Genomic DNA, 26,065 nt, shown 5'->3' with positions numbered 1-26,065 from the left:
GACGCAAATTACTAAAATTAATTTTTAGATGTGGCACAAAATACATGTTATATTTTACAACATATGTTCTTAAATATATATATTGATGGCGCAAAATACCAACTCCCGTCTTACTGAATCATAAAAAGGTTGTTATTTTTCATGTTGTCACTGGTGGGTGAAGGGTTACAGTAATCATAATATAATATTAGTAATGATTGTTATACAATTAATAAAACTATTTTAGCAATATTGTTCTTTGTTAATTGAAATATAGACACAATTAATACTGTCTACAAAGTTTATGTTTCAGACAAATATACTAGATTTTGCTTGATGAGAAATGAGAAATCAATAAAACAATTAACAAATATATTTAATAATTGGACCAAATAATTTATTTTTTTAAACATAATTTCTCAAATATTATTAGGTGGCCAAAAACAATTATTTATTTGAGTATTAAAAATTAAAATAAATGAGGATGTATTGTATTATTAAGCAAAAAAGATTATATAATATAGATATAAAATAGTTATATTAAATAATACATTTGAAAAACAATAAGGCAATGAACATTTAATAAAACATGCATATTATATTAGTATTAATGTTTGTATTAATTTCTCAGGTTTTTAAAATGATAAGTTTTTTCAAAAAATATATTAATCAGGACATGATGTAATTAGTAATTACCTTGATAGTTGTTTGTTGTAACAAAATAAATTTAATACTTATACTATGATATATTTTAGTAAGTTTTTAATGATACACAACTCAAAATATTTTAGGCACTTGAATTAGACAATTTCAACATAATTTAACATAGCATTACATAATATAACATGTGTATAATATATTAAGATATTTCTAATGAGTTGTGCCTGCATAATTTTTATAATGTAATTATAAATATGACATGAATAACTTATACGGAAATATGTTTTCAGAATTTTAGGAATAGTTTTAGTTATAGTGATATCAATTTGTATATAAATCTACAACTCATAATCATAATAAATGAAATTAACAAAATAGTACATCACTTAAAAATATTATGATATTTATAGAAATTTGATCACAGTTTTAATTTCGATTAATATTTAAGACTAATGAATGAAAAACATAATTCCATTATGAATTGTGATAATCATTGTAGAAAATATTTTATGAACATTTACTAAAAAATAATTTAATTATGCATATTTTTAGAAATTTTTTTAAAAGATAATATTTATGTGCATGTTCATTAAAACTTTTGCTCATTGATACTTGGCCCATGCTTGAGTTTCAACTTTTCTAGCAGTAGGAGCTACACTTTTTTTAGTACTATTATTGCCTGAAAGAGTTGGAAACATTTCTTCATCTTTAACATCTAAGCTGCTAGATTTATTTCTTGGTGCACTTCTATGTCCACCTAAATGACAGATAGTTAATTAAAAAAACATAGTATTTAAAATAGAAAATTAAATTAACAATTTACCTTGAAAATTGTTACGTTGAGCTGGTGGAACATATACTTTTTTCTGTACTTCAGCAACTACTGGAGGAGCAGCTAAAAAAAATAAAAATAAAATAAATGGTATTATACTACAGAAATTGTTTGATAATTAAAATAATTTTGAGTGGAAAAAAAATTATTAGTTGTAAAATTATTTATATTCCGAATATTGACATTCAAGTAGTATGAAAAAGTATATTCTGTCAAGCAAGAGAACACACAGCGGCCTGACAAAAATGGGTTCTTTTGCAAATGTCCACTCAACATTGGTTCAACTACAGCGGAAGGTCACGAATGAATAGATTTAGTGTGTTATACCATTGAATAGAGTAAAATATAATATTCAAATAGAAGTGTTTTGTCTCTGTAGTACTAAGAATTAACACATAACGAACACACGTGCAAGTTTTTATTAAAGCAAATTGACTTATAAGTTATAAATAACTTATAATCGATCTCAAAGAAATTATCTGTTTTATTTTAGTTTTTACAATATTTTAAATGATAGTTTTTTAACCATTAAGTTAAAGATAGGTCAATTTATTCTAAATTTAAAACTAACAATATAAAATTGGACTTGCCAAACGTAAATTTACAATGTTATCAGTTTCCCTACAGCGTCAAACGGTGGAACAGTACAGCGTCATGATGGCAGTAATGTGCAAGTTAGACAAATAAGATTTCTTGTCATGCGGTAATGTGTGTATTAGAATTAATAGAATGATTAGATGATCAGTGAATTTGGAGATATGCCATGTGTGACAGAAGCAACACTTATTCTCAATGAACAATTTGATATGCCGCTAACATAATAACCGAATATTATTTCACTGGTAAATTAATCAATTAGAATTCTTTCATATCGATCGAAGCAATGATACAATTTTGAAATTTATAACAAACTTGAACAAGGTTTTTCGTATTTTCGTAAGATATTTACTGTTGGATATTAGAAAATGAATATAACATTTTTTAAAGCTAAATGTTGATAAGTGTAAATCCAAAACAATACAAGGAAATTAAACATTGTTTTAAAGTCTATGTCATATAATTATATCGATCAGTTGGAATAAAAATAGGTCTTTTTTAGCAAGCAAAACAATTCTTTTTGAATCCACTAATTATAATTTTCTTTACAAAATATTTGTATTATCCGTGGTAATGAACTAATTAATATTAATTATAATATTATATACATTTGGATGGAATGGTTTACAATATTTTGTAATGTGCAAAGTATTGTGTGAAAAAGCGGTTCTTGACGTGAAAAAAAATGACGATTTCAGGAAATGTTAAATTATTTATTCTAATTAGGTTATAAATAAATCTATTTTTTTTGCTAAATGGTTAATTTTTCATAAATGTATAAACATAATTGGACATATACAATTCAGCAGTTTAGATTTGAAACAATTATAATAATATAAACATTTTTATCTAAGTTGTTAAGATATTATTAGATAAGTATTATATATTATGTGTCACAAATAATTTTGAAACTGGGGCAGACATCAGATATCCCTTTAAGTTGTTCGTGACAGAACTAACCACAGCCAAATAGACAAAATTTCAGTGACCTAGTATCAGGTTTTGGGTTTATATTATTTTAGGGATATAACTAGTATGCAGTATCTAGTAATATATACTACATGAAAGCACACAGAGAGGGGAGGGGTTTAAATACCTAGAATTTTTAGATTATGTCTACTAAGTAGTTCATCAATTTACCTCTCTAGCCTCTCAATAAAAAAAAAGTAGACAAATAAGTACTGCTGTGCTGTAGCTGTACATTAGGTGTGGAGTGGATATTATAGGTGTGTTAAATTTTAATTTAATGATTAATTATTGTATATGAAAAACAATTCTGAGATGGAGACAGTTTATAAGTCTGTATCACTAAGTTTATTTTGTGATAAATTTTTTTATGATAATATAGCTATGAAAGTAATTTATTTTACTTTTAGTAGGTACGTAGGTTTTCAAAAATATTGCAGTATTCAATATAATAGTAATAATATATATATTTTTACGATATTATAAAACTATATCAATTTACATAACTCAAAATATAATATCTTTCTGTAAATACCATAATAGTGTAAAAAATAGGTTTATAATATAAATAGATTATATTTAAAAAAAAAATCAAAAATTTCATTACATATAGTAAAATTCAAAATAATATTATTATGTAAAAGTTTTAGCCCCCATGAATAATGTTTTTGAATTATAACAAAATAATTTTCAACTTTATTCATTGTTAACATATATATATTTTTTTAAATATCTATAAAAGAAATAATTGTCTTTCAATCAAAAATCAAAAAATTGTGTCAATGAATTTTTAATATTTTTATAAAGATATAGGTAATTACAAGTTATGTGGATCTTGAGAGAATTTTAACCCAGCAAATAATTTTTTGTCGTTTTTTATTGACAATAAAGATGATAAACTAAAATATTTTTTAATTTATCATGTCTTTAAATAGCTAAAAAATGTTGAAAATTGTAAAATATAATGAAAATTTCAAGTATCTACTGTTATCTATATTTTTTTAATACAACAAAATATTTATTTTATGAGTGAATCCAATGCTGTAAAAATTTGAATTTGAGGTGGTTATTAAAAATATTGCTTACCAGCAGAATTTTTTTTTATACAGGTGGAAAAACTCATAAAAAACTTTGTAATATATTTCCAAATCTTAGATATAAAAATAAAAAAATATGAATTTATATTAATAAAATAATTTGCACATTTTTTAGATTTTGTTAAAATTCTAACTTTAAACACTTAAAAAAAATATTGTAATGATAGTTTTTCGATAATTGTTAATTGAGAAATTAACAACTTTGTAATTAACATTCAAGTATTTTTACACAGCAAGTAGTTTATAATTATTATTTATAGAAAAAGTAACTAAAAAAAAAAAATTAAAAATCTCTCATTCTTATATGGAAAATAGTAAAAATATTTAGAAAACTTTATTGAATATAGTAAATTATAATTATATTTGGTGAATATTTTAAGTATCTAATGTTATTTGTTTTTGAGTTAAACCAAAAAAAACAAAATTGACTTTGTTGAAAGTTGAATTTGCGTAAGAATAATCGTTTTTTCCTTAACTTTTTTGTTGTTTAAATCCATTATAAAAAAATGATTAGCAATTTTTTATTTTGAATCAAATTTGTTATCCAAAATCTCCCTCAGTTTAAAATTAATACATTTTATTGAATGTTTATTTTAATCGAAACTAGTGTAAAAAAATGATACAGTTTTCAAATTCAATTTTTCATGAAATACTGAACAGCTATGTTAACCCATATAATAATGGTTAAGAAGTTATGAGCATACAAACATTTGTATATATTTTTTATTACAGTGTTTATACATCTAGCATGAAATATTTTATATTTTTATCTCGTAACCTAAATAAATGTTTTGGCTGAAAAGCCTTGGAATACTGTATACCTACCTAATTTCACAATAATTATCAACTTCAATGACGAATTTATTCTAAGATTATCTTTCCAGCACAAAATATGAGTCAATGAAAATGATATTTTCGATAAGTAAAATATAAAAAGTTACCTTTTGGTGGTGGAGGGGGTTGTTCAGGTTCGTTTAATTTCCAAGGTCCTGCATTTTTTCGTTTTGGTACCATTTCTCCTGCTTCGTTTTCTTCAAATTCTATTTCATCATCTTTATCGTTGTTATCTGTGAAGCTAGAAGGACAGTCAGCTGTCAAATTTTGCATCTTAAGTGTTGTATAGTCTTTTATTTCTTCTTGGTATTCGTTCCATTCTTCTTCCAACTATTAAAAAAAAAAAAAATAGTTTCAACAAAAATATTCTAATGTAAATTTAAATATCAATCTATCTTAAGAAGATCAGTATTAATTAACTTAAGTATTTTAAGATTTATAGTTTTTAACACGTTGACTGCCACATGGGCACCGGCGGTCATTCAATTGGTATTTGTTTTACGCCAAGAATATTTTTCAATGTATTCTAAATTTGTATACCCAAATATTTGAAAAAATAGAAAAAAAATTATAATAATTCCCGCTACGCCACGGTCCTTATTTTAGTGCATTATTGTAGCGCCATAGAAAAGTTAATAATATAAAACCAAATGCATTTATGGTTGCCGGCGTTCATATGGCGTGGTAGTAATGATGAACTATAGGCGCCGGCGGTCACAAATGCATAAAATTTGAGAATTACAGATGACTGCCGGGGCCATGTGGCAGTCAACGTGTTAAAATGATATTTTCACTAGCTACTTAATATATAACAAGTAGGCCTGTAAAATTAAAATACTTGTTTTTAATTTAATCGTTTGTAAGCCTAAATATTTAATTAAAGGAGAAAAGAAGTAGCCCACACATACTAATACAACATTTACTGATGATAATAAGAGAAGTAGATACCTACCATCACATTCAATTTAGTTTTATTGTTGTTGTTTAAATTCCCCCAAATTATGTACTTAGATTACATTACTTATAATGCACAGGCATTACAGTAAGTAGAATTGTATAGCAGTTAATAATTAACATATAAAACATATTTAACAAACTTCAATAGAACCAGATTAATATATATTTATTTAAAATAAATAATATATATGCATATGTATTTTATTATACATACTGCACATGCTTTAAATGATAAGAGTTAATTAATATTGATTAATACCATTTTGGAACTTTTGTTGTCATTTTCTGTCGCATAATTATTTTGAATCGTGAGCGATCTTTCAGATCTTTCTTTTTTCTGTTTGTCTTGTTTTTTTTGTAATTCTTCTTGTCCAGTAGCCATATTATCTGAGGAGGTTGCAAATTTCTGGCCTTTGGTTTTCTTGCGGTCTTTCTTTGCGAAAAAATTATCTAAATCAGCCATGATTGCTTCTGAGGAACCAGAAAAAAAATGAACATAAAATAAATTACCTAGCAAATAAAAAAACTTTTACTAATGAAGAATAATATAAGATACAGTCTTCACCGGTCCCAACTGTACGGGGACCGTTAACAACGCCACAGTCGTTACTAGTCATGGAGACTAGGATAACGTTGCGAATGTCGTAGACGATATTTTATTATAGTTTATTACGCGAAACAGTCGGCGAAAATAAAATAAAAATGAATTTACCAAATTCGTCGGAGGTCTGCGGATAACGGGATCGGGCACACCGACGACGGGAAAATACTATTAAATATTTTTAATTAATTACGTGGTCTCGACGCGCGCGCGCGTGTGTGCGTACCAGTATATAATAATATAATAGGTATTATTATTATTAATTACTGTGCGAGCGGCGGGCGCGACGACGGTATTCGGTACTTCGGCAGACGATATAATATCTCGCCACCTCGGTTGTTAACGTGGAAACGCGACAAATCACATGTACCACCACTTGCGAACGGCGACCGGACCGCTGTGTCCGATTGGTTATCATCGGACGATCCCGTTATCGTGACGATTCCGAAACGGATTCGCCGCGCCGCCGGCATGAACGTAGAAACGATTCCGGGCCGTACATATTAATTATTTTTTAATTCTCCAGGCGGCGGCGGCGGCGGCGGCGGTGATTTCTCGGAAACCCTATCGGTCAACACTGGTAGTGTTAGTGGCGGTAGTTGTGTTAGAGACTGGTGGCAGCGGCGGCGGCAGTAGCAAGTAGTGCCAAGTACAACAATACTGTCTATAGCGTTATTATTGTCTGGATAAACGCGTTCGCACGCGCACGATCGGTAGACGATATTTGATATGTTTTCATTTTACTCAGTACGATAAAACGCGTACTTACGTGTTAGTGTGTGTGTGTGTGTGTGTACTCAAAAATTATATTGTATTATATCATATAGCAGAGATAACACTCGTCGAGTTAGCACTTGGCAGTGCGTGCACAACATCAGATCTGCCACCGACTGATTTTTGGAAAATAATTTAATACATTATAAACATAGTACGAATTTCTATTATCACTTTTAACGCGAGTGTGTGTGTGCGTGTATATTTTTCCAAAAACCCTAAGGGGGTCGTCGTGGGGCGAACCGGTTGGAAAAAAAACGTGTAAACGAAAACACTACCCGACACAGCCACTTGTCGCGTTGGTCCGGCGACAATAATATTATAATCGCAGTGAGTACTCAGCTATTATACCTATTCGGAATTACGGAATTATTACTGTCCGAGCACTATGCACCGTACCGTGACGACCAAATCTACCTATCTGTTTTTTAGTATTTTTTGTTTGAAGTGCGTAGATTTTGGCAATGTAGTGCGAAAATGCACTTGCAGTAAATTTAATGAATCTGCTACATTCTACTACATTCTACATAGTGATCTATTAAAAATTTAAAGTTGATGGTTTACATATACTTTTAATGCTGTAAACCCATCATTAAAGCCTCATAAGTTTCTATCATTCATACACCGTGTCAACGAATAGGATGTACATAATGTACTGATTTAATTATTGTTCTGGTTGGCTGAATTTTGTATTGTATTGTGTTTTTAATGTTTCAATACAGAAAGGTGCATATATTATTATTATTTTATGAATCTAAATGTATCTAATTTAAATTACATATAAATTGTAATTTATTAGCTAATATTCTGTGAATCCATCCAAGTTATTTTTTTAGATTTTTTTGACATAACTAAACTTTAAGTAGATCAATAAAAAATATAGTTTGGGATTTATTAATTTAGCATAATGTATTTAGTATTAAGTTTAAAATAAATTCATGAGTAACTGTGCTGAAATATATTAAGTAATTTAGATTTATAAATATTTATTGATATAAACTTTCAACTAGTAATATTAAATTATTGTTACTCAGTATCCGATACTTATGCCTATTGATATGAGAGTGTAAAAAGTGATATAGACTGTTTGGCATATTATAATATTAATTAATTAATAATTAATACAAAATACTCTTATCTTATGTTTCTTATTATTTTTGATACCAAAATATTATATGCATTTTAGCATGTTCATATTGAATGTATTCACAAATATGATTATTTGATTTGAGATGAAAATATAGGTGTTTTAAATTGAACTAATTTTATAGACAGTTTAAATTCTATAATATATTTGCATATTTTGAGGGTTAAGATGTAATTTGTTAAAATTGCATATTGGATTTGTCTTATACTTTTAATAAATAATTGTATTTTTATCTTTAATTCTAATTTTCAATTATTTAAAATATGTAATAACATTGTATTAATAAAGAATAACTCGATTAAAATTTACTAATTTGTAATTTACAAGTCTACGTGGGAATATATACAACATTATTGATAAAATTTAAGTTATCTATAAATATGCTTATCAAATCATCAATTTTTAAAGTTTAAAAATTGTATTGTAAACAGATTATAGAATTGAAAAAAAATCCAGTGTTCTTTATTTAATATTTTAAAGTAAAAAAAAATAGATTTATTCATTTATATGCATATAAATAATATTTTATTTTGTTGAAAACTTAAAATTACCATCCATAAATACCAATATACAATATGGTACCTATTATGACTAAAGAAATATATTATTTATTGAATTAATTTAAAAAAATATTATTTATTACCTAATTATTTAATTAATTATAGTTTACTTTATTATTTTATTGGTAATTATTTATTTTTTCGGCAAATAATTAGTCTTTTTCCCCATGTATATTTACATTATATTTTATACAACTTTTGATCTTTAGAGTATATATAATCCTGGCCTCTGGTTATTATTTTTAATCTTCTAAAATTACTATTTACATATTGAATATTTTTATTATTATAATTATTATTTTTAGATGAATGGTTTGATGGTATGACATTACACTGCAAGTTGCCATCCTACATCCGCTATGGTTATAGTAACTAGAGTATGTTTAAATGATTTTTTTCCATTTATTTTAAATAAATTCACTATTAATTTGTAAATATTTTAGGGAGATTATATTTGGATAGAGCCAATTTCTGGAAGAGAATTCGATGTTGCAATTGGCGCTAGAGTTATTTCAGCTGAAGGAAAGCGTATTCAAGTTAAAGATGACGATGGAAGGGTATGTAAAAATATTTTTTGTAATAAATTGTAAAAAATTAATGTGTATTATGAAAAGAAACAATTATTTGTTTAAAATATAATAACAACAATACTCATAATAAATCATTTTTCTTCTCTATATTCATTTTTTAAAATTTTTATTTATAACGTAGATCAGTATTTTCTGACCTATGGGTCGTGCATGTGGTGTTTGTAAACTAATTACGCAACTATATTGATAATAAGATATAGACAAAAACCTGTGCAATTTTTTTTTTTTTAGTGAGAGTTGCGTAACCAACAAACAGTAAATTTGTGGGTCGGTATTACAAAAATGTTAGGAAACTGTTATAGATAATATAATCTAATGAGTATGAGTTAAATCCTAATTGCATTATATTATAATATCCCAAAGGTATTTATTAATTTTATTTTAATCTCAATTTTTGGATATTATTTAGCCGTTGAATACTGGGACATCTTTATAGGACATCATACCCGTATGTGTTGTCTTCGTCTTACAAATGTATAACATGTCAAATTTTTTGTTCAGTAAGATCAATTTTGTGTGATTAGCTTAAATATTAGAGTGAAATTACCTATTATCAAACTTAAAGATACAATTTTCACCTTTAAATTTGATAATTGGTCATTTCACTCTAATATTTAAGGTAATCACACAAAATTGATCCTACTGAACAAAAATTTGATATATTATATGTTTGTAAGACAAATATAACACATGTGGGAGTGATGTTATCTGAAGTTAGTTAAATCAAAAAATATCAGTGTAAACTCAATGATGAAATTTAAAGGTTTTAAAAAAGTTATTCTTTGCAGATTTTTTTGAAAACAAAAATTTTTAATTAATTGTTTCTTTTATTTTTCAACGTTTTAAACAAATATGTACTTTAAACTTAATTCTTAAACTATAATTGTTGTTCCTATCTTAGATAAAGTAAAAATATTGTAAATATATGACTTTTTTTATTATTATTATTGCCTTTATTACAACATTTAAATATAACAATTCACAGTAAATATATGTGTATAAATTAAAAAGTTATACAAGTGGGTTATATAATATGATAACCAGATAATTTAATGAAATGAATAATATTTGCAATAACTAAAAAAATACATTAATTCTTAGTCTCAGGAAAATAATGTAATAAATTATACTGTTAAATGTAAAGCATTAAATTAAATAATTTATTGTTTTGTATTATTATTGAGTAATCAATACGTTATAAAAAATATTTAGCTATTAACCATATATCAACTAATTAAGTATTGGTTATATTATAAGAAGTTATTTGGTTAAAGATTTTTGTTATAGAGAGGTCTCACTGTAAATGTTTTTTTTTAGTGATTTAAAAAAAACTTTTGAACATTTATATTTTATAAATTTCCTAAAATAATCCTTTTAAATAAACAAAAAATAGAAAATTAAAGTACATTTTTTACAACATTCATTTGATTTTTCTGTTATGTTTATCAAAATATACAAGGTGATATTTTAAGCATGCTTACCCCATTTTTATGCTTAAATTATGTATATATTTTAAATAATTTTTATCCTTATATTTTTTTTTAAGTTTTTTACTTTTTTAAATGACAATATAGTTTTAATTTCATATTCCAAAGCAAAAAAAATTTCTGAGTATGTATTTGGATACATAAAATTCAAATTTAGGGCTAATAGTTTATGAGTTATAAGTATTTAAAGTTTAGATGCGCGGTGTCAAGTGGCCTTTTTAACAACTTGAAACTATGTAAAAATCAAAATTTGAATATATGCATAGTTTAAGCATAATAATGACTTGAGCATGCTTAAAAAATCACCTTGTATATCACAGAACTTTATTTTTAATGTATTTAAATTACAATATTTTTACCTTGAAAAGGGAAGTGACTTTTAGAAAGTAACAATATTGATTTACCATTTATTTATCTATTTTTATCATATTGTATTATACAACTAAGTATGAAAATGATACTAGTTTTTCTAAGTATAATATTGGTCGTTCAAATAATTTTAAATCACGAGGTTAAACACAAATTGTTGATATTATTGTAACCCTATCTAAATATAAAAATAAAAAATTATTATAAATTAATGAGCTAACAAAGGTTGATATTGTATAAGAGTAAAAGTGTATTTTAGTGTTTTTATTGTGTTGTAAAGTTATTTTCTGAGTTGTTAATAATTCGAAATCTGAACTTATAAATTGGCAAAATTAAAATAATAGTAATAATAGAGAAAAATATAGCCAGAAATATACAAATATTGTTTTTATTATTATTAAATATTAGTATGATCATTGATCATAGAATAGAACATTATAGTCTATTCTAGAATCAATGATATTATACTAACAAAATATATATTTGTTTGAATTGTTTTAGTAAAACTTAACAATTCAACATTCTTCTCATTTATTGAAATATTTTATTCAAGTTAACTCAATTTTTAGATTAAATCATTATGCTCAACAAATTTATATTTTATTTTTACAATTAATAATAAATAAAACAATAATTTGCTGTACTTAATTAAAATTTTTTTTAATTTCTAGGAATTATGGCTTACGCCAGAGAGGCGAATTAAAGCAATGCACCCTACTTCAATTCATGGAGTAGAGGATATGATATCATTGGGCGACTTGCATGAAGCGGGGATATTGAGAAATTTACTTATTAGATACAATGAAAATTTAATATATGTAAATTTTTTACATAATTTTGTTATTTATATACATTTTGAAATTATCATTATCAATATTTTTTAATTTTAGACTTATACTGGTTCAATTTTGGTTGCGGTTAATCCTTACCAAATTTTACCCATATACACAGCAGAGCAAGTAAAATTGTACAAAGATAGAAAAATTGGTGAATTACCTCCTCATATTTTTGCTATTGGTGATAATAGTTATACTCATATGAAAAGATTTGGTCAAGATCAGTGTATAGTCATTAGGTATGTTAAAAAAAAATGAATAGTTAATTTCAATTGATTAATTAAAATTTTTTATTTAATTTTAGTGGTGAAAGTGGAGCTGGCAAGACTGAAAGTACAAAGCTAATTTTACAATACTTAGCAGCTATTAGTGGTAAACATTCTTGGATTGAACAACAAATATTAGAAGCAAATCCTATACTTGAAGGTTAGATATAAATATTGATAGCTTGAAGTAATATTATTATCACTAATTTTGTTGTTTTAGCTTTTGGTAATGCCAAAACTATAAGAAACGATAATTCTTCGAGGTTTGGTAAATACATTGATATACATTTTAATAACAATGGCGTTATCGAAGGAGCAAAAATTGAACAATATCTTCTTGAAAAATCTCGTATTGTTTCACAATCTCTCGATGAAAGAAATTATCATATATTTTATTGTCTATTAGCTGGTCTCTCTGCTGAAGATAAAGAAAAATTAGAACTGTCTGATGCATCTCAGTATAAATACCTAACTGGTGTAAGTTAATTTTTACATATGGTTTTAAACACCATTATTTTATGTTTTTATTTTTATTTTCTAGGGTGGAAGTATTACTTGTGAAGGGCGTGATGATGCTGCCGAATTTTCTGATATCAGATCAGCCATGAAAGTATTATTATTTTCTGATCAAGAAATTTGGGAAATATTAAGATTATTAGCTGCATTACTTCATATTGGAAATATAAAATATAAAGCTGCTATAATTGGTTAATATTATTATATTATTTTATTTGTGATCAATATTTATTGATAGTAACTTTTAACTGTAGATAATTTGGATGCCACTGAAATTCCTGAGCGTATTAATGTTACAAGAGTAGCAAATTTAGTTGGAGTTCCTGTTCAGTCATTAATTGATGCCTTGACTAGAAAAACCATATTTGCTCACGGTGAAACTGTGGTATGTATTGAACTTTAATTTTATATTTGTCAATTATTGCTAATCGTTCATTATTTGTATTTTTTTAAACAAGATTTCAACATTATCAAGAGAACAGTCTGTAGATGTCAGAGATGCATTTGTAAAAGGAATTTATGGTCGGTTATTTGTACATATTGTTAGCAAAATCAACAATGCTATTTATAAACCAAAAAGTACTACTAGAAGTGCTATAGGCGTTTTAGATATATTTGGGTTTGAAAATTTTCAGACAAATAGGTAATTAAAAATAAATCTAATTTGTTTTTGGTTAATTGGTTAATTTACATTTTTTTATTTTTTAGTTTTGAACAATTTTGTATAAACTTTGCTAATGAAAATTTACAACAATTTTTTGTTCAACATATTTTCAAACTGGAACAACAAGAATACAATCATGAACATATTAGTTGGCAACATATAGAATTTGTTGATAACCAAGATGCTTTAGACCTCATTGCTACTAAACAACTTAATATTATGGCTCTTATTGATGAAGAGTCCAAATTTCCTAAAGTAAGAAGACCCTTTTTAAACTTAATTATTATAATATAATGGAAGCCATGTATAATTATTTTATTTATATGAAGTCCATTCTTAGATATTATGATATAATATTGACCACTGTATATACATATGTAAGATGACAATCATAAATTGATGTTTTATAGTAATTCATATATTGTATATTAATTAAATATGTGTTACTATGTTTCATAAAATAGTTAATAATAACTAAAGATATTTTTATATGATATGATAAAATAATTATTTTCCTAAAAGATCTCCATTATAACATATTAACACATAATATGTAGTTTTCTTTATTTAAAATATTTGGTTTATAATTTATGTTTTATAAGTGATATATACATATAAAGAGTATTTTTATTTCTAAAATGACAAGGACTATGTTTACACTTTTTTATTTTATGTGAAATGTTTTGTTTGTTTAGGGTACTGATCAAACCATGTTGGCTAAAATGCATAAAACGCATGGAAATCATCGAAATTATTTAAAACCTAAATCTGATATGAATGCGTCATTTGGATTAAATCATTTTGCTGGTGTAGTTTTTTATGATACTAGAGGTAGGTAGTATGATAAAATAATTTTAAATTTATGTTATTAATTAATTATTTTTAATAAAACAGGTTTTCTGGAGAAAAATCGTGATACTTTTAGTGCCGACCTTTTACAGTTAATACATATTTCAACAAATAAGTATTTAAAAGTTTTATTTGCCGAAGACATTGGAATGGGTTCAGAAACTAGAAAAAGAGCTCCAACATTATCTACACAGTTTAAAAAATCTTTAGATCTTCTTATGAAAACTCTGTGTACTTGTCAACCTTTTTTCATTCGATGTATTAAGCCAAATGAGTTAAAAAAACCAATGGTATTTATTTATTTTTATTTGATGGTACAAAAGTTATAAAATAAGTGATACATGTTGTATTATTTTAGATGTTTGATAGAGGTTTGTGTTGCCGTCAACTTCGATATTCTGGTATGATGGAAACTATACGAATTCGACGAGCTGGATATCCTATACGACATGGCTTTAGTGAATTTATTGAACGTTATCGTTTTTTGATACCAGGAATACCTCCAGCACATAAGGTTTAAAATAATTTTTCATTAAAAATGTTCATAGTGAAATTATTGTTATTTTTATTTTTAGACTGATTGTAAAAAAATGACAGCTCATATTTGCCAAGCTGTCTTAGGACGATCCGATTATCAATTAGGAAATTCTAAAATATTTCTGAAAGATGCTCATGATTTATTTTTAGAACAAGAAAGAGATAGAGTTTTAACCAAAAAGATTATTATCATTCAAAAGTCAATAAAGGGTTGGGTGTATAGAAGAAGGTAAACATTTTTTTATTAAAAACAAATTAATTCAATATTAAATTAATGATATAATAATTCAATTTTAGATATTTACAAATGAGATCAGCTGCAGTATTGATTCAAAAACAATTTAGAGGGTACTCTCAAAAGAAAAAATATCGACATATGCTTGTCGGTTATCTAAGATTGCAAGCAGTTATCAGGTCACGTGTGTTATCTCATAGATTTAAACATTTACGTGGTCATATTGTAGGATTACAAGCACAATCTCGAGGTTATCTAGTCAGAAGAATGTGTGCTCATAAAATGTGGGCTATTGTTAAAATTCAAGCTCATGTTAGACGAATTATTGCTCAACGACGTTTTAATAAAATAAAGGTAAAGTTTGCTATTAATTTATTATTTTTCAGTTTTGTTATTAATTAATAATTATTTTTTATTTTAGTTTGAATTTAGAATACAGATTGAAGCTTTAAAGTTAAAAAAAAAAGAAGAAAGGGAACTAAAGGAAGCTGGAAATAAAAGGGCTAAAGAAATTGCTGAACAAAATTATAGGGTTAGTATTTAACATAGGTATTTGTTTTTGTAATATGAATAAAATATTATTTCAAAAATATATAGGAACGCATGGAAGAACTAGAAAGAAAAGAACATGAAATTGAAGAAGAAGAAAAAAGACAAATGGAAATTAAAAAAAATCTTATTAGTAATGCAGCAAGGAAGCAAGATGAACCTGTTGATGACAGTAAACTTGTTGAAGCTATGTTTGATTTCCTACCAGATTCTAGTAGTGAAGCACCTATGCAAACTAGAGGAACATCTGTTTTTATGGTATGGTTATGTTATTTTAAATAATTTAAATGTAACTTTCTTAATGTTGTTTTGAATGTGCTGCATTTGTTAACAATTCAAATTTATAAACAATTTTAAATTACTCGATTATGTATAAAATAATTTTTTAATAAAAGGATTATTAATATTATTTTTATAATTTATCACAATAATTGTAACTTCTAGATTATGTATTATATTATTAAATAGTAATTTTTATTGGAAATTTTAGTTTTATATAATATGTAGTATTTATAAATGTATTTAAATACAATTTCAATAGCAATTATTAAATAATTTATTTTTAATCTAGGACCTTCCTACTTCAAAAACGGATGACCAACAAGATATTATTAGTGATATGCAACCAGTTGTTGATGATACAGAAGACTTGAGTGAATTTAAATTTCAAAAGTTTGCTGCAACATATTTTCAAGGAAATATTACTCATCAATGTTCAAGAAAACCTCTCAAGCATCCTCTTCTACCATTACACGCTCAAGGAGATCAATTGGTTTGTAACAATTTTGCCTTTTCATATTAATCTATTCATGTTGTTATCTTATTAAAAACAATTTGTTAGGCTGCTCAAGCACTTTGGATTACAATTTTACGATTTTGTGGAGATTTATCTGAGCCTAGATATCATACAATGGAAAGAGATAATACTTCAGTTATGTCAAAAGTAACTGCTACTTTGGGTCGTAACTTCATTCGTAGTAAAGAATTTTATGAAGCTCAAATGATAGGAATGGATCCAGTATGTATATTTTATTTGTGTAAAAATTTGAAATACCTAAATGATTTTTTTTACTTGATATGAAAGCAGGAAAGCTTTTTAAAAACAAAACCTCGATCTATTCGTCATAAGTTGGTGTCACTTACTTTAAAACGGAAAAACAAACTAGGAGAAGATGTACGCAAAAGATTGCAAGATGATGAATATGCAGCTGATAGTTATCAGTCTTGGTTAGATGCACGCCCTACATCTAATCTAGAAAAATTACATTTTATTATTGGCCATGGTATTTTAAGAGCAGAATTAAGGTAATAAAATATAATAGTTTTTTTCTATAGTTATTTTGTAATTTTATACTTTTTTTTTTAGGGATGAAGTATATTGTCAGATTTGCAAACAATTATCTGCAAATCCTTCAAAATCGTCTCATGCTAGAGGATGGATTTTATTATCACTTTGTGTTGGATGTTTTGCTCCTTCTGAAAGATTTGTAAACTATCTCAGAGCGTTTATAAGGGAGGGTCCTCCTGGGTATGCTCCTTACTGTGAAGATCGTTTAAAACGCACTTTTAATAATGGTACACGAAATCAACCTCCTAGTTGGTTAGAATTACAGGTTTGTTAAATGATAATATTTGTAAAGACAAATACAATTAATACCATTATATTAATAAATTTAAATTTGTTTCAGGCTACAAAATCTAAAAAGCCTATAATGCTTCCTATCACTTTTATGGATGGAAATACAAAGACACTGTTGGCTGATTCTGCAACTACAGCTCGAGAACTCTGTAATCAGCTCTCTGACAAAATTGGACTGAAAGATCAATTTGGATTTTCCCTTTATATAGCTTTATTTGATAAAGTGTGTAATGCTAAAATATTTTAATTTGTTATTGTGAATGTTAAAAATAAAAATAATGATAAATTAAATTGTTTAGGTATCATCATTAGGAAGTGGTGGCGATCACGTTATGGATGCAATTTCTCAATGTGAACAGTATGCTAAAGAACAAGGAGCTCAAGAACGCAATGCACCTTGGAGATTGTTTTTCAGAAAAGAAATCTTTGCTCCTTGGCATGAACCTACTGAAGATCAAGTAGCAACTAACTTGATATATCAACAAGTTGTTCGTGGAGTCAAATTTGGTGAATACCGATGTGATAAGGTTTGTAAAATATTCAATATATATTTAAAAAGTTCACACGTAATTTTAATTTAATAAATTTAAAGGAAGAGGATTTAGCCATGATTGCAGCTCAACAGTACTACATTGAACATAACACTGATCTTAATAATGAGAGGTTATTAAATCTTTTACCAAATTATATACCGGATTACTGTTTGACAAATGCTGAAAAATCAATAGAAAGATGGAATATATTGATAATTCAAGCTTATAAGAAGGTAAGAAATGAACATTTTGTTTGATTAAACAAAAATATGAAAAGCAATGAAGTATTTATTTTATTTTTAACTTTAAATTAAACTGAAACTAGTCGGTTTAATGAAACTTCTGATAAGGTTGTGGTTTTTCAGTTTAATTTAGCATATTTCACTGTGGTTGTGGGCTGGATGAATTTTCTAAAAACTTAGAACTATGTTTTTTTTTTATAAGTTTAAGGTCAATGGATGTGTTTGCTTCAGGGACAGTTAACAACTGAGGTAAGGTAGGCTAATGTGTATATAGCCAAAAATTCTTCAATAGTATCTATTTTTCTGCATGCAAAATTAACCGTGTGCTAAAAATAACAATTGTTCTTCTAAAAACCATTCTAGATTTCTAAATTTATTTTATTTTATTAATTTCTACAGTTAATTTAAAAATTATATAAATAATTTAAATGTAAATTCATTTTTACTATGATCGTTTATTAATTTTATATTTCCATCAAAAAATTGCTGCTATTATAAAAAACAGTACTTGATGTTCTTGTAGTAGAATCATTTAAAATATATTAATTAGAATTTAATGTAAATGGTGGTTTTATAAAGTGTATAATAGTTTTTAATTTTGTATGAAATACAGATTAAACAAAAAGAAAATTAATTAACCACAATAAATTAATAATTTCAGTACTATTTCATAAGATTTTTATCTGGTTTGGTTTATAGACAGTGTATTTTAATAGATCTAAGTAATAGCACAGTATAATAATTATTAAAGTATGAGAAATATTGCATGATTGTTTCTATTAGTGCGGAAGCAGATAAGGTTTAAAAATTATAATTTAATTATACTTTTCACTTGCATGTCATTGATTATATTTATAAATTTATCAAAAAATAGTGTAAAAAAATTTCATGTTTCATACTAAGCTTTACCATATTAGTATGTCTTGTAATTGCATACAAATCATTAACATTTGTTAAGATAGAAATTTGTTTTATATCACTATGATTTATAACTCTGCCAAATATTTTTATACATATGGTTGTTTGACATTATATGATAAAGATTAGAACTTTGTGGTTAAAATGGAAAGTTTAAAGTTATTTTTACAACTAGAATTATTATCCACCTCTAGGATAATTTTTTATTAATAATATTGCAAAACCAGTTAAAATGTAAGACATACAAATTTACAATTTAAGTGTTTGATAAACTTTAAAATTTGTATGTTTTTAATACATTTTTACTTTGTGTTGAATGTTATTCAAATAATTTAGGTGTTAATGGAACCATAATATAAACTATGATTTAAAATTATATAAACATAGGTATTAAAAAGGTTTCTGGAGCTAGTAAATATATTTGCCAAACATGATGAAATGTTATTCTTGTGAATTTAAATAAAATATAACTTATTACTGAGTTATTGTTTTATAAGTGTTTTTTAAGTGTGTTAATAAGGCGTGAACAGATATTTCGATTTATGTTTAATTTGTATTTTTAATGTTTATAGTTAATAATTTGTTCGACATGAAATTTTTATATATTTTGATATAATTATTTATAAAATAATCAGTTTTTAGATTTTAACAATTAATATTTTTTTGTAATTTTTTGATTGTAATTTTTTATATTTTCTGCATGTTAAACAATTTTAGAGCTATTATTTGAAAGAGAATGTTGCTCAGTTGAGAGTAAAAGAAGATGTTGTGAGCTATGCAAAATTTAAATGGCCATTATTATTCTCCAGATTTTATGAAGCTTATAGAAATTCAGGTATTGTAAATCAATATTAAAATTAAAATTGCACATTGTATACTAAGGCTAATTGATAATAAATTGTCTCTTGTATTTTTATGAAAAAAAAACTCATGGAAAGGTAAAGTCTCAGTCATTAGGCATATAGAAATATTGTGCAGAAGAGTAACAGACTAAGTGTCATTAAATAGTGTATTTATAAATGGTTCTAGACCCCAATGATAACAAGTGAATGTTTGAATTATTTCATCTACTGTGGCTATGTAGATTTTTCAATTCAGCAATTTCGGGGTAGATGTACACCACTAATAATGATGTTGAAAGTATTGTAGGAGAACCTGGTTAATAATTATTCAAAGAAGTTATTAGTAATAGGTAGAAGAGAGATGTTTATATCTTTGCAGACTGATTAATAAAGCACTACCATCCTTTACATGACTGCATGTTGTAAAAGAACTATTACATTATATTAAAATTAATAAGATCTAATTTGTTATAGCAGAAGTAATTGTTAAGCCAATTTTCAGTGAATTATAAACACATGGTTATACCTGTGTTACAGTTGAATATGACAAGTTTTGTTCAAAGTTCACATTTTTGATAGAAGTCAAGGTAGTTAGTTAACTAAAACGAGGTTGTTTGGATTGAGTTGCGATTAGTGGTGAGAGAAAGGAGACACACAAGAGTTTTTTTTTTTCAATGTGTTATCACATTATTAATGATACTAGATACAATAATATTAAAGAGCAACAAAGTAAATTAAAATTTTTTTTAAAATATATATTATTAATATATGATATCTATTATATTTATTGAATCTATTACATTGAGTACAGAATTAAAATACAAATTGTGGAGTACAAATTTTATTGTCATTGTAATTTTAATGTCTTTATTTTAAATTGATTGAAAATGTTTATTTAGTTATAAAATATTTTATTTCAATTGAATTAAATATTATTTTATTTTTAAAATATATGTATGGTGTATTTTTATTGATTACTAATCTAATTAATAATTAATAGGTCCAAATTTACCTAAAAATGATGTTATCATTGCTGTAAACTGGACTGGTGTTTATGTAGTTGACGATCAGGAGCAAGTTTTGTTAGAGCTATCATTTCCTGAAATAACTACTGTCTCTAGTCAAAAGTAAGTTAAAATGTTATTTTATTTGATGTGATATTAATGATAACAAATTTTTATTCTAGAACTACAAAAGTGTTTACTCAAACGTTTACACTTTCAACAGTGCGGGGAGAAGAATTTACATTTCAGAGTCCAAATGCAGAAGATATAAGGGACTTGGTGGTTTATTTCTTAGAAGGGTTAAAAAAACGATCGACATTTGTTATTGCAGTTCAAGATTACAAGGCTCCTGGTAAAATATAATTATATTTTGTGATCGAATTTTGCTACATTTTTGTATACATTTTTAGGTGAAGGCACTACGTTTTTAAATTTCCAAAAGGGTGACTTAATTATTTTGGAAGACGAGAGTACTGGAGAAACTGTTATGACTTCTGGTTGGTGTGTAGGATATTGTGAAAGAACTGGTGATAGAGGAGATTTCCCTGCAGAAACAGTTTATGTACTACCAACTTTATCAAAACCGCCAGTTGATATATTGGTAAGTATTTTTATTTAATTTATATATATTCTTAAGACAATTTATAAATGCAATTGCAAATATAAGTTATGTGATGAATTTATATCTTTTAGGCACTATTTAGCTTGGAAGCTGCTGATCAAAGTCGTAAATTATATTCACAACCATTAAATGGTACTGAACCCAGAGAAAAGCCCCACAATTTAATGGAATATGCTATTGATCATTTCCGGTAAGTAAGGTCACATACACATAGCTTTTTGTTTTACTTTATTTTCTATTAATTTATGTTTAGAGCTCCTGCAAAACGTACAGTTTCTAAAGCACTGACTTTGAGTTCAGCAAGACGTGCTAACAATGATGATTTGTGGAGACACACAAGAGAACCAATGAAACAGCCATTGTTAAGAAAACTCGCCGGTAAAGAAGAATTAGCTGAAGAAGCATGTTTTGCATTTGCAGCAATGTTGAAATATACTGGTGATTTACCAGCAAAGAGGCGATTACCTAATGAATATACAGATCAAATATTTGATGGACCCTTGAAACATGTAAATTAATTTTTATACTTATAAATAGATAATAAATAAATTGAAAATTTAATAATTAATTAAAACAAAAAAATATAATTAATTATTTTTTAATTTTAGGAAATATTAAGAGATGAAATATATTGTCAACTAATGAGACAGTTAACAGATAATAGGAATAGATTGAGTGAAGAAAGAGCATGGGAATTAATGTGGCTGTCAACTGGTTTATTTGCATGCAGTCAAAATTTATTAAAAGTAATATTACTATTATATCATATTTTAACATTAATCATACAATTTTTATTTTTTAACAATTATAATATTTGAATAGGAATTAAATTTATTTTTGCGCACAAGACGTCATCCTATATCTCAAGACTCCTTACAGCGACTGCAAAAAACTATAAGAAATGGTCAAAGAAAATACCCACCACATCAAGTAGAAGTTGAAGCTATACAGCATAAAACTACACAAATATTTCACAAAGTATTCTTCCCCGATGACACCGATGAAGCATTTGAGGTTGACTCATCAACAAGGGCAAAAGATTTCTGTACTAATATTTCACAACGATTAACGTTACGGTCTAGTGAAGGTTTTAGTTTGTTTGTAAAAATCGCTGATAAAGTAATATCTGTTCCTGAAGGTGATTTTTTCTTTGACTTTGTCCGTCACCTTACTGATTGGATAAAAAAGGCCCGACCAACTAGAGATGGTTTGTACCATAATGATGTTTGCTATAAATAACCATAACAGAAAATATAACTATCTGTGATACATTGTATGGATTGTAGGTACAACTCCGCAGTTTACTTATCAAGTATTTTTCATGAAGAAATTATGGACAAATACGGTACCTGGCAAGGACAGAAATGCAGATTTAATATTTCACTTCCACCAGGAACTCCCAAAACTCTTACGTGGTAAGTACTCAGATAATATTAACGGATTGGGAACTATTAATCAATAATTTTCATGATTCAAATAAACTTAATTATTTAATATAATGTTATCAACATTTTAGGATATCACAAGTGTTCAAAAGAAGAGGCTACAAGGTTGGCTGCATTGATTTATAGGGTTCGTTTTGGTGAAAGCAAACAAGAACTTCAGGCTATACCGTAATATATTTTAATATTTATAATTATTAAATTCATACTGGATGTAATAGTTTAGTGTTGTGGGTAGATAATATAGATATGATAATAATATATGCACAGTTTTTACAAGTTTTTTTTATAATAGGCCTGTAAATTTGATTATTTTAATTTTTAGAATTTGTATGTTTTTTATTTATAGTCAAATGCTACGGGAACTTATTCCTGGAGACCTGATTAAAGTTCAAAATACAGCAGAATGGAAACGAGTGATTGTAGCTACTTACAACCAGGATATAGGTTTGTCCATTGGCTAAATATATTTGGCATGCAACTATTTATGGTTTTTTTTTTATATATATATTTTTATTATCTAGGTATGAGTGCTGAAGATGCAAAAATTACATTCCTGAAAATAATTTACCGCTGGCCTACATTTGGATCAGCTTTCTTTGAAGTGAAGCAAACTACAGAACCTAATTATCCAGAACTTCTGTTGATCGCTATTAATAAGCATGGGATTAGTCTTATACACCCACAAACTAAGGTATGCTTTTGATGAACTCTTAAGATGTTTTCTGGGGTAGTAACCATTTGTCGAGCCATTTGTATGTCATTCATACTGTGTTTATTTTAGGAGATTTTGGTTACGCACCCATTTACGAGGATATCAAACTGGTCATCTGGAAACACTTACTTCCACATGACCATTGGTAATTTGGTTAGAGGGTCAAAGTTGCTGTGTGAAACTTCTTTGGGATACAAAATGGACGATTTGCTAACATCATACATATCTTTGATGTTGTCCAACATGAACAAACAGCGAACAATAAAATAACGATCAAATATCATAATATTGACCAAAGCACTTTCACAGAAAAACAAAGTTTTATTATTTTTACTTATAATACGTTATAAATATTGTATTGTGTTAGTCATATTCCATGAATGCAAACGTCAAAACTATATGGTTGTTTATTTATTTATTTATTTATTTATTTATTTATTTAAATAATATTTATGTTTAACATTATGTTTTATGTGCCTATTATTGTTTAGTGTAGTGTGAAACCTTAAGTATTATGAAATTAATAACAGTTATGCAATTAAATATATTATATTGTTTGATAATGGCTACTATGCTCAAGTTTGTTATGACATATTGACTTGTGTTATTATTATTATTATTATTATTTTCTATTTTGTACGCATATTTTTGTTAGATTTATACACTTTATATGGCAATGATCAAATCGTATATTAGGTTAGATATAACCATGTGCAAATTTATTAACACTAGTGCAATTAATTATATCAATTGGGAGGGATTTTTTTTTAACTTATCATTATTGAATGTTTTGTTTTTATATAGCAGCTGTGTTCTACATTTATTTATTTTAATGCATCAAACATAAATAAATTTATTATATATATACATCTTTTTAAAATAGTCTTGTATTTTTAGTATTTTCTGTTTTTATCTGAAAAGGATAAACGTCTTAGGCAACATTACTTGACTAAGAAATGCCTTATAATTCCTGGTCGTAAAACCTGATGCTTAATAGTGTGTTGTTACTGTTAAAACTTGATAAATCAAAATAATTGTTGGTTTTTAAAAATAAAAAGTTTAGTTATGATTTATCACTTCACACCATTAAGCATTATTAAAATGACTAAAATTTCAAAAAACACAGTTTATGTTGAAATCTTTAGTGTCATTAACTCGAAATTATTGAAATGAGATATTTGTAGTAATAATTTACTTGTTCGCTCTGCATGCGATAAACGCAGATATTATTATTTCTCTAATCGTTCTTATTTTTATTATTTTATATTATTATAATTAATTATGGCTTATGCATTTCATCAGCGTTGCACTTTTGCAGTTTCGCGTTTTTGCTGGTCAGTACGACATATCTCGTATCTCGGTTTATTTGTCTCTTGTGTATATTTCATTAAGGGGATTCTAAGCGAATAAAATTTTCATACATTTAGACCAAGAAGCTGGCGAAAACTAAATATACTTCTAGTAGTCCAATTTTAATTTTTAAAAAAGTTTTGAACTTGTTACCTTCTTCTCTGTGTAAGAAATACTTTTTTATTTTTTTGTCTTGTTAGCACATTAAAGTGCATGTTAATTTTGAAAAATTAAGTAAATTATTTAGAACCGTACTACTACATCCAAAATATCCAAAATCTATTTCCTACAAAACATAGAGTAGAGGGTTACAAATTCAAATAATTTTTCAAAATTGAAATCGGATTACTAGAAGTATGTAATTTTTCGCCAGCTTATTACCATTATTCATTGTTGTGTATGTACAAAAATATTTTTCGAATGTCCGTACGATGACTTGTGCATGTGCGTACGTGTGCTATGGAACATAGTCGTTCCGTTCGCCCACAGCCGGGCGATATGAAATCTATTGTTATCGATTCGAATTTCTTTGAAATTCTAATTTTATATTTTATATTATAATAAGTAATTGCATTCATTATAAAAACTAGTATTTAAAATCAATGCTAATAGTAAGTTGTTACCATCAATGCAGTTTGTGACATATTTTTAATATACGAACCATCCGATACTAATTCAAACATAGTGTCTTTTCTCATCTACCTATATCCTTTTTAAACATCCACCACATGTCCACATCTGTTGTCTCATAGAATATTAATTATCGACTGTCGTTTTGAGAAAGCATAATTACCAACAAAATCTAAATTTTTCTAAACTGATGGAGAAATACTTTTTTTTTGTTTACACTTCCATG

General features: G+C 26.4%; 2 protein-coding genes across 3 annotated transcripts; one reads left to right on the top strand and one right to left on the bottom strand.

The window, feature by feature from the left end:
• Positions 1–705: 705 nt before the first annotated feature.
• LOC132927892 (protein CDV3 homolog) lies at positions 706–6,938 on the bottom strand. Its single transcript, XM_060992469.1, has 5 exons — positions 6,635–6,938; positions 6,182–6,393; positions 5,073–5,295; positions 1,463–1,534; positions 706–1,396 (listed from the first exon to the last, which is right to left on the bottom strand). The coding sequence occupies exons 2-5, from the start codon at positions 6,383–6,385 to the stop codon at positions 1,242–1,244; spliced, it is 654 nt and encodes a 217-aa protein (XP_060848452.1). The 5' UTR covers positions 6,386–6,393; positions 6,635–6,938; the 3' UTR covers positions 706–1,241.
• Positions 6,939–7,160: 222 nt separating this feature from the next.
• LOC132927891 (myosin-VIIa) lies at positions 7,161–24,726 on the top strand. 2 transcript variants are annotated; one of them, XM_060992468.1, is made up of 38 exons: positions 7,161–7,627; positions 9,310–9,381; positions 9,448–9,561; positions 12,122–12,268; positions 12,341–12,525; positions 12,591–12,712; positions 12,773–13,029; positions 13,094–13,259; positions 13,323–13,453; positions 13,527–13,711; positions 13,777–13,987; positions 14,428–14,563; positions 14,627–14,871; positions 14,940–15,095; positions 15,157–15,347; positions 15,416–15,707; positions 15,775–15,885; positions 15,951–16,160; positions 16,474–16,674; positions 16,744–16,920; positions 16,990–17,207; positions 17,269–17,515; positions 17,591–17,764; positions 17,841–18,068; positions 18,134–18,307; positions 19,952–20,069; positions 21,077–21,203; positions 21,263–21,432; positions 21,491–21,681; positions 21,774–21,892; positions 21,956–22,211; positions 22,311–22,448; positions 22,525–22,909; positions 22,989–23,117; positions 23,219–23,315; positions 23,494–23,591; positions 23,669–23,838; positions 23,929–24,726. In XM_060992468.1, exons 2-38 carry the CDS (start codon positions 9,364–9,366, stop codon positions 24,127–24,129), a joined length of 6,495 nt encoding a protein of 2,164 aa, XP_060848451.1. In that variant the 5' UTR covers positions 7,161–7,627; positions 9,310–9,363; the 3' UTR covers positions 24,130–24,726. The 2 variants fall into 2 exon arrangements, with proteins under 2 accessions (XP_060848451.1, XP_060848450.1); XM_060992467.1 differs by having other exon boundaries at positions 16,987–17,207.
• Positions 24,727–26,065: the final 1,339 nt, after the last annotated feature.

This window comes from Rhopalosiphum padi, chromosome 3 (assembly GCF_020882245.1).
Source record: "Rhopalosiphum padi isolate XX-2018 chromosome 3, ASM2088224v1, whole genome shotgun sequence".
Lineage (NCBI taxonomy): Eukaryota > Metazoa > Arthropoda > Insecta > Hemiptera > Aphididae > Rhopalosiphum > Rhopalosiphum padi.
This window is presented reverse-complemented; position numbering and strand designations above follow the sequence as displayed.

What these genes read in the sequence shown, in the direction of transcription:
- LOC132927891 (XM_060992467.1), top strand. An exon ending in AGCAAATCCTATACTTGAAG is followed by an intron (nt 12,713 to 12,772) that starts GTTAGATATAAA and finishes TTGTTGTTTTAG; the next exon opens with CTTTTGGTAATGCCAAAACT. An exon ending in CTAGTTGGTTAGAATTACAG is followed by an intron (nt 17,516 to 17,590) that starts GTTTGTTAAATG and finishes AATTTGTTTCAG; the next exon opens with GCTACAAAATCTAAAAAGCC.
- LOC132927892 (XM_060992469.1), bottom strand. Translation starts at nt 6,385, where the DNA reads ATGGCTGATTTAGATAATTTTTTCGCAAAGAAAGACCGCAAGAAAACC. An exon ending in ACAACAAAAGTTCCAAAATG is followed by an intron (nt 5,296 to 6,181) that starts GTATTAATCAAT and finishes TTTTTTTAATAG; the next exon opens with TTGGAAGAAGAATGGAACGA. An exon ending in TCAACGTAACAATTTTCAAG is followed by an intron (nt 1,397 to 1,462) that starts GTAAATTGTTAA and finishes TCTGTCATTTAG; the next exon opens with GTGGACATAGAAGTGCACCA.